The sequence below is a fragment of the Taurulus bubalis genome (assembly GCF_910589615.1).
Source record: "Taurulus bubalis genome assembly, chromosome: 3".
Lineage (NCBI taxonomy): Eukaryota > Metazoa > Chordata > Actinopteri > Perciformes > Cottidae > Taurulus > Taurulus bubalis.
The window spans coordinates 42,539,505-42,547,521 of NC_136591.1; the positions used below are offsets into that span (position 1 = coordinate 42,539,505).

General features: G+C 49.2%; 2 protein-coding genes across 2 annotated transcripts in view; one reads left to right on the forward strand and one right to left on the reverse strand.

Moving 5' to 3' along the window:
• LOC306734527 (uncharacterized protein) lies at window positions 1-6,641 on the forward strand (the record flags this gene model as incomplete). The annotated part of the gene is made up of 9 exons (XM_079215884.1): window positions 1-226; window positions 1,325-1,454; window positions 1,587-1,714; window positions 1,796-2,037; window positions 2,524-2,702; window positions 2,924-3,108; window positions 3,185-3,420; window positions 4,180-4,271; window positions 4,440-6,641. The coding sequence occupies 9 exons, from the start codon at window positions 1-3 to the stop codon at window positions 5,668-5,670; spliced, it is 2,649 nt and encodes an 882-aa protein (XP_079072010.1). The 3' UTR covers window positions 5,671-6,641.
• A 372-nt stretch (window positions 6,642-7,013) lies between these two features.
• The window catches only part of gltpd2a (glycolipid transfer protein domain containing 2a), a gene marked incomplete at both ends in the record, with an annotated part of 4,052 nt that continues 3,048 nt past the window's right edge, over window positions 7,014-8,017 (reverse strand). The window contains 2 exons of the mRNA XM_079215885.1: window positions 7,014-7,242; window positions 7,749-7,945. Of these exons, the coding sequence (XP_079072011.1) occupies window positions 7,014-7,242; window positions 7,749-7,945 (426 nt within the window). The remainder of the gene's footprint in view (window positions 7,243-7,748; window positions 7,946-8,017) is intronic.

An 8,017-nucleotide genomic window follows, 5' to 3' on the forward strand; every position in this document is an offset into this window, starting at 1 on the left:
ATGTTCTACTGGACGGAGAGCGGCGGCGACCACGTGACCAAGGCCGAGCTCCTGAGAGGCGTCGTGGCCGAGAAGCTGACGACGGCCGCGCGGGAGATCCTCGCGGTGGTGGAGAGGACCGTGTCCGGCTACGAGGCCGAGGCGGCGGGCTTCAGGCGGGAGATCCACCGGCAGGAGAAGCAGCTGGAGCTGCTGCTGCAGCCGCGGGTCTCGCTGCGGAGGACAGGTCGGTGGCTGAATGCGGTCCGGGGTTGCACAAAAACACTGCGCCGGTTGTGGAGCTCCGGGTAGAAAACGGCGGATTGAACGTCCGTTCGCCTCGTGACGAGGCTGCAGACTGAAATAAAATAAAACACCACGTCCACACTAACCGTGATGACGTCACTCACCGTTCTGCTCCCATAGAGTTGATTACATGTCACGCATTAAGCACGTTTTGCACTATTCGATATGCTAACACGGCGCTTCACCTTCGTGTGCTTCCGCTCGTGTTCGGCTTTGTTCGGCTTTTCACTTTCTTTTTCTTTTGGTGTGAAACACGAAGCTCTGGTTCCGGATGAGGAAGGACACGAGGTGGTGGTTCTGGGTGAGGAAGAGGAGGAGGAAGAGGAGCAGCAGGCAGGTGAGATACTTTATATAAATATATATTACTGAAGTATTACCTTCAAAACTAGGAAATACACAACATCATAATATAATGTCCAGTCAGCAGTGATGGAGGAAGTATTCCGGTCTTTTACTGCAGTACATGTACAAATACCTTACAGTATAAATACTATGATACTGTAAGAGTACCAATACCACTCTGTAAATGTACTCTGTCACAGAAGTACTAGTACCACAAATACAATGTACTCTGTCACAGTAGAAGTACTAGTACCACAAATACAATGTACTCTGTCACAGTAGAAGTACTAGTACCACAAATACAATGTACTCTGTCACAGTAGAAGTACTAGTACCACAAATACAAAGTACTCTGTCACAGTAGAAGTACTAGTACCACAAATACAAAGTACTCTGTCACAGTAGAAGTTCTAGTACCACAAATACAATGTACTCTGTCACAGTAGAAGTACTAGTACCACAAATACAATGTACTCTGTCACAGTAGAAGTACTAGTACCACAAATACAATGTACTCTGTCACAATAGAAGTACTAGTACCACAAATACAAAGTACTCTATCACAGTAGAAGTACTAGTACCACAAATACAAAGTACTCTGTCACAGTAGAAGTTCTTTGATCGTCACCTAAAATGTCCAGCTGAAGTGTCACTGATGAACTGGGAGTTCTGGTTTGAACTGGTTTGAACTGTCCAGCTGTGGAGGACACTGGGAGTCTGGGCCTCCTGTTGTTGGAAGACGAAGACGATGGTGACGATGAAGAGCGAGCGGCGACGAGTTCCAGACGGGAAGACCTGAAGGACCCGGACTATCGAACCTCCCCCAGGTGACCGATCCCAGCAGCACCAGCATGTAGCATGCTAGTTAGCTTAGCATGACGTTAGCAGGCCAGTTAGCTTATCTCATGCCATGATGCGTATCCCAGCATGCAATGCTCTCCTCTCCGCTCTGTCGCCAGCTGCAGGGTCGTTCCCCCCCGAGACCGGTCTGACAGGCGGCGGCCCGGCAGGCCTCGCAGCGGGGGCCTTGTAGTCCTGAGGGTCTGCGTCCTGGAGGACTCTCGCACCGCCGTGCTCTCCAACACGGGTCCGTTTCAAAAGACGCTTTTTTAAGAAAACATTTTAAAGCCGTGCTTAAAATAGTTTAATACTTTCTTCCTGCTTTCAGTTTTTCAGAAGTACCCGGTCCGGGAGGTGAGGTGTCCTGCGGGACTCCGGGAGGAGGACTTCCTGGACCTGCTGAGGTCCACCTTCCCTCCGCTGGAGGCCCAGAGACCCTTCGACGTCTTCACGTCGGACAGGACGAAGACGCTTCAGCCTCTGGAGGTGGCGGCGCTGACGCCTGAGCAGATCTGCAGGAGCATCCGGCTCTCCGGGAGGAGAAACTCTGCCCTCTACATCCGGCTGAAGGTACCAGTGAAACGCAGGAACCCCAAACAAACCCATTCAGCTGCACTTAGATGGGTTGTAATGGAGTTTGGTTCGATCGGTGCTACGCTATGCTAACATGGCAGCCGCTTGCTTTCATGTTTCTGAGGATAATTGTCAAAATCATCATATCATCAATTCAATTTAACAATAAACAAATCGATAAGGCAGCAATTATTTCACTTTGTCCTAAAATAGTAATCTGTCTGACGACTTTTAAAATGCTGGTTTTCTGAATGGAGTTTGGTTCAATTCGTGCAAAGCTATGCTAACATGGCAGCAGCTGCATCTCCATTTAATTTAAATAAAATGTATTAGATTAAAATAAAACATGTAATTTATTAAATCATTTACATGAAACTAAAATAAGAAATGAAATAACATTTAACTACGTTAAATTTAATACAAATAACTACATTAGTTTAATTTAATACAAATAAAAAATGAATCTGAACAAACCTTTTTCAGAGCGGAGAGGATCCTCAGAGCAGCACGGAAGACCTCGCTGGTCTCCAGGGACCTGGTGCTGGTCTCCAGGGACCTGGTGCTGGTCTCCAGGGACCTGGTCCTGGTCTCCAGGGACCTGGTCCTAGATCTCCGTCCGGATCGGCCACGACATCAGCGGATGAGACCGAAGCCGTCACCGGGTAACGAAATGCAGAAACACTCCACAGAATCAGGTTCACGTAAACGATTTCTTTGGGATTTGAGATTTTAAATGAGACTCAAAAGGAAACTATTAATTTCCACAACAAATTGGTGACGAGGATGGGATGAAACTCTAATTAAGCATTTAGTTTTCAGATCTTTTATTTTGAGCGATGACAGAAAATAAAGATATAGCTTGACGGTTCTTTGACAAAAGTAGGAGGAGCTTCAATGAAGAAGCGGGTGGCGAACCCCCCGGCGTGTCCTCCGGGTTTTCGTCTCCCTCGGTGCCGTCTGACAGGAGGAGGGGGCGTGGCCGACCCCGCCTCGGCGAGGAGCCGACCCACCACGTCCTCAGAGTCTGCGTGCTGGAGGACTCGCGGGTCGACGTGCTGCCTCATAAAGGTGAGCGACGCGTTCAGGGTTCAGGTTCTCAGGTGATCCGGTTCCCCCCGCTGATCCCCACCCCCTCTCGTTTCAGTGTTGGACAAGTACCCGGTCCAGGAGGTGAGGTGTCCTCGTGGACTCCGGGAGGAGGACTTCCTGGACTTGCTGAGGTCCCAGTTTCCTCAGCTGGATCCTCAGAAACCGTTTGGCGTCTTTAAGTCGGACCGAAGCCGAAGACTCCAGAGGCTCTTAGTGAAGACCTTGACCCCCGAAGAGATCTTCAGGACCAGGTCCCCCGGAGACAAGACCCTGATCTACATCAGACCCAAGGTACTCTCTGTGGTATTTGTACATCTAGTACTCTACTTCAGTAGGCAGCCCAGCTGCTTACTACATCTCAGAGGTACATGGTGTACTTTTTACCAGTGTTTCCCGTACCGTTATAATAGGGGTGCGGGCGCCCCCTGAAAAGCACACAGGTGAGAGAGAGAGAAAATATATTTTGCGTGCTTTTCACAATGGGATTTGCTGCTTTAAGCTATCACTAGTTTAAGCTATCAACGATCACACCAGACGCGACTTTTCAAAGTGCAGCCGCTTCAAAAACACCTTGGCAAAAACGCGCCGGGCAAAACAGCCCAACAAACAACCGCAGCGACGCGGCTCGTTCGTTAGAGCTGCGCCTGGAATTCAGACGGGAGCAGCGGCAGCAGCAGGAGGCGTCGTCAATAATCTGCGGTCAAGTCGGACAGTTCTAGGCTGCCTTCAAAGTAAACACAGGAAGTCACCGAAAAAATGACTTCCTGTTAGTTCCCAACTTTTGTCTACTTGTAGTTTACAAATCACGTTTGGATTTTCTACAACACGTGGTGTTTGCTGTCAGATGTAAGAGCCAATCAGCTCTCTGATATGGCGATAGCCAGGCGTTTCCCATCATGCACTGGGCCACGCAGTCCGTGGAGTGCTACTGCGGCTCTAAAATCGACGGCCGCCTTGATCTTGTGAGATCACTTGTGCATGACGTCAGAGCAAGTCTTGATTTTTTTTTTTTTACGGCCTCCGTTTCTTTGAAAACTTGAACCCTTGCAGACGGGCGATGAAGAAGAGGAGGTGCTTCACCTTTCACAGAGAAGCGATGAAGGCTCCACGATGAAGAGCGATGAAGCCGAACAAGACTCCAGGTAATTTTAATAGAGTTGAATTACTTCTAAATGTACTATTTGTAAAGCTAGTGTAATTCAGACATCGTGTTTTAATTGGTATTAATTAAAAGTAATAGTATTACTGTGTTTTCCGATCGATCCGGACGAGCTGATATTGATTACTAATCTACCACTTTGGCTCCACAGCTCTGTTCAACACGTCGCGGCACTGCAACAGGAAGTGGAAATGGAGGAAGCCGCCGAAGACGAGGATGACGGCGAGGCGTTGGACGGAGACGACGACTGGGAACCCGAGTCGCTGCAGACGTCGAAGAGGAAGACGAAAAGGAAGCGAGGAGCCAAAGAGGGAGATGACGGGAAGAAGGCGTGTCAGGTGTGCGGCGTTTGGTATCGAGCAACCGGCAGTCTCATCAAACACGCCTGGAGCCACGCGGACGAGCCACGCGGCGCCTGCGGAGTGTGCGGCGAGCGCTTCGAGTCTGCGGACGCCCTGAAGGGACATCTAAAAAAGTACAAAAAGACCTACGACTGCTCGTACTGCAGGAAGTCCTTCATCACCGCCAACGGCCTCAAGGTCCACACCACCCTGCACACGGGTGACCGGCCGTTTAAGTGCGACGTCTGCGGCAAGGCCTTCGCACGCGTGTCCACCCTGAGAGACCACCGCTGGGTGCACTCGGAGGAGAAACCCTACAAGTGCGACGCCTGCCAGAAGGCGTTCTGCCTGCGGACGCAGCTGCGGACGCACGCCAAGGTGCACACCGGCCGGGACCGGTACCGCTGCGCCGTGTGCGGGAAGTCGCTGTTCGACCTGCGCTCGCTCACCCGGCACAAGGCCACGCACTCCGGGGAGCGGCGCCACGGCTGCGGCGTCTGCGGGAAGCGCTTCAAGCTCTCGTGCGCGCTGAAGTCTCACGAGAAGACGCACACGGTGCGCGAGCGGCCGTTCCTGTGCCACGTGTGCTGCAAGACCTTCGTGTCCAACGGCACGCTGAGGGCGCACATGCGCACGCACAGCGGCGAGCGGCCGTTCGCCTGCACCGTCTGCGGCAAGGGCTTCTCGTCCAACGGCGAGCGCACGGCGCACATGCGCGTGCACACGGGCGAGGCGCCCTACGGCTGCTCGGAGTGCGGCCGCTTCTTCAAGCGCAAGACGCACCTGAGCAACCACGAGCGCAGCCACCGCGGCATCAAGCTGTTCGTGTGCACGGTGTGCGGGAAGCCGTGTGCGCGGCAGGAGCACCTGACGGTGCACATGAGGACGCACAACGGGGAGAGACCCTACGAGTGCTCCGTCTGCGACAAGGCCTTCACGCAGAGCCACTGCCTGAAGACGCACATGATGAGGAGCCACGGGGAGGGGGCTGTTCCCGAACCCACCGAGAAGCGTCTCAACACGGCCCTGAACGCACCGTGAACATCCGAGTAGACGACATACTGGAACTTCTACGGATCAGAAACACACTTTTAGAAATATCTCTATAACGACGGACGTCACGATGGTCCATTTTAGTCGGTACCGATCGTTTCTGTTTTGTTTCTAGCCGCTATTGAAGTTAAACCATCAAAAACTCTGAATTTAAATCTTTCAAATTTAACGCCGGTGATGCTGACGTAACTTCGGTGATGCTAACATAGCGCTCTTGCTGGTTTGAACTTCATCAGCAACTACAAATAATCAATAGAAATATCAAAATTGATTATCGGCTGATAACGATCGACAGTCAAAAAAACATTAAAAAGTATAGTGAAAATAAATTAGTTTTGTTTTTACCTAAATTCAGGTACAAAAAATAAATAAAATGTATTGATTAGTTGATCAATATGAAAGTAATAATGGTCTGAATAGGACAATATTGTATTTGTTTATTAAACAAAACGATGATTTTACACGTTTTGTTCGATCAGATTATTCAGCAGCTTTGTGTCGTAACTGTTATTGTCTGCGCGGTGCGTTCACTGTCTGCGCGGTGCGTTCACTGTCTGCAGGTCATGTAACGCTCACTGGTACAAACAGAATTTCATCAACTGTACAGTGTTTTATTTGTTTGTTTTTTTTACATTTTATGTGACTTCCTGTTAAAAATGTTTAATGTTTTCATGAAGACGTGTATTTAATGTTGCATTCAGGGCAAGTGGGAAATGTGATGTTTCTTCAAACTGAGTCGTTTAAATTGACGTAATTAGCCTTTTAAACTATTGATTCTTAATTGATTTCTATGAAAGTGCTTCCTTGATGATTGTGACATCAGAACACGTTAAAATCCCACGTGGCCCTGAATGCAGCATTTGGTGCCTTTTTTAGAAGTGCATGTTTTCCTTAAAGGATATTATTCAACTATTAACCACAAACATCCTGTTTTACGTCTTTACTTCTGCAGCGGATCAAAATAAACTTCATTCTCTCTAAAAACAATTCTCACGTTTATGATACAAAGTACATTTACTTTGAGTTTGAGGTACTTGGAGTGTTTTATTTTCATGCTACTTTCTGATTCATCTGACAGCTTTATTTACTTTACAAATGAAGATTCATGTCATCGAAACTATTTTTGATAATCATGTAAAAACATCTGTCGGCTCCAGATTGAATATTTTTGTGGTATTAGTACTCACTTATTGTAGTAACGGATCTGAATACTTCCTCCATCACTTGGACTTTTTAAACCTTTATTTTAGAATTGTATATCAATTCAAGAACCAAATCTACCGAACAATAAATCCAACAGTAAAAATGTTCAGAACGTTGCCGTGCTGCGTTCAGGGAAGCTCCAGCATGTCGTGTTCGGAGAGGATTCGCTGCGTTTGCGCGTGAACGAGTGCGAGCGCGTGGATGATGGTGCGCAGGACGGGCGTGGCCTCCCGCTGGCTCCGCACGCAGACCAGCTGCAGGAAGTAGCGTCGGTCCGGGAGGGCGAGGAAGACGAACTCTGCAGCCTGACGGAGCACCCAAGGGTGGTGGGGGGCCAACGCCACCATGTAGGCGGCCCTGAGGGAGCATGATGTCAAACACGTTAGCATGATGTCAAACACGTTAGCATGATGTCATGACCTGGTAGCATGATGTCATGACCTGGTAGCATGATGTCAAACACGTTAGCATGATGTCAAACACGTTAGCATGATGTCATGACCTGGTAGCATGATGTCAAACACGTTAGCATGATGTCATGGCCTGGTAGTTTTAGCTGCCGTCTGTTAGCATGACACCATGACTTGTTAGCTTTAGCCTCTGTCTGCTAGCATCAGGTCATGACCTGGTAGCTTTAGCCTCCGTCTGTTAGCATGATGTCATGACCTGGTAGCTTTTGCCTCTGTATGTTAGCATGACGTCATGACCTGTTAGCGTTAGCATTATCCTTAGCCTCAGCCTGTTAGCTTTAGCCTCCGTCTGTTAGCATGATGTCATTAACTTGTAGCTTTAGCCTTTTAACCTGATGTCATGACCTGTTAGCCTCAGCCTGTTAGCGTTAGCCTGTTAGCACAAGGTTCTACCTGCTCAGTTCTCCAGGTGTTTTGTATTGTCCGTCGGCGTCCGGTCCTTCAGCCAAACCCTCCAACAGGAGCTTCAACCACAGCAGAGATCGATGCAGCCGCAGCAGCGTCCGGCAGCCCGAGTCCGTACGCCGCGAGAAGTTGACCTCGCCCGCCTTTAGCTCCGCCTCCACCATGGATCGAACCGAGAGATTGGCCTTGAAAAGAAGAACCCCAAAAATCAGCTAACGATTTCTTATTAGGCCAAGTTTTTTGTTTTGTTTTTGCGA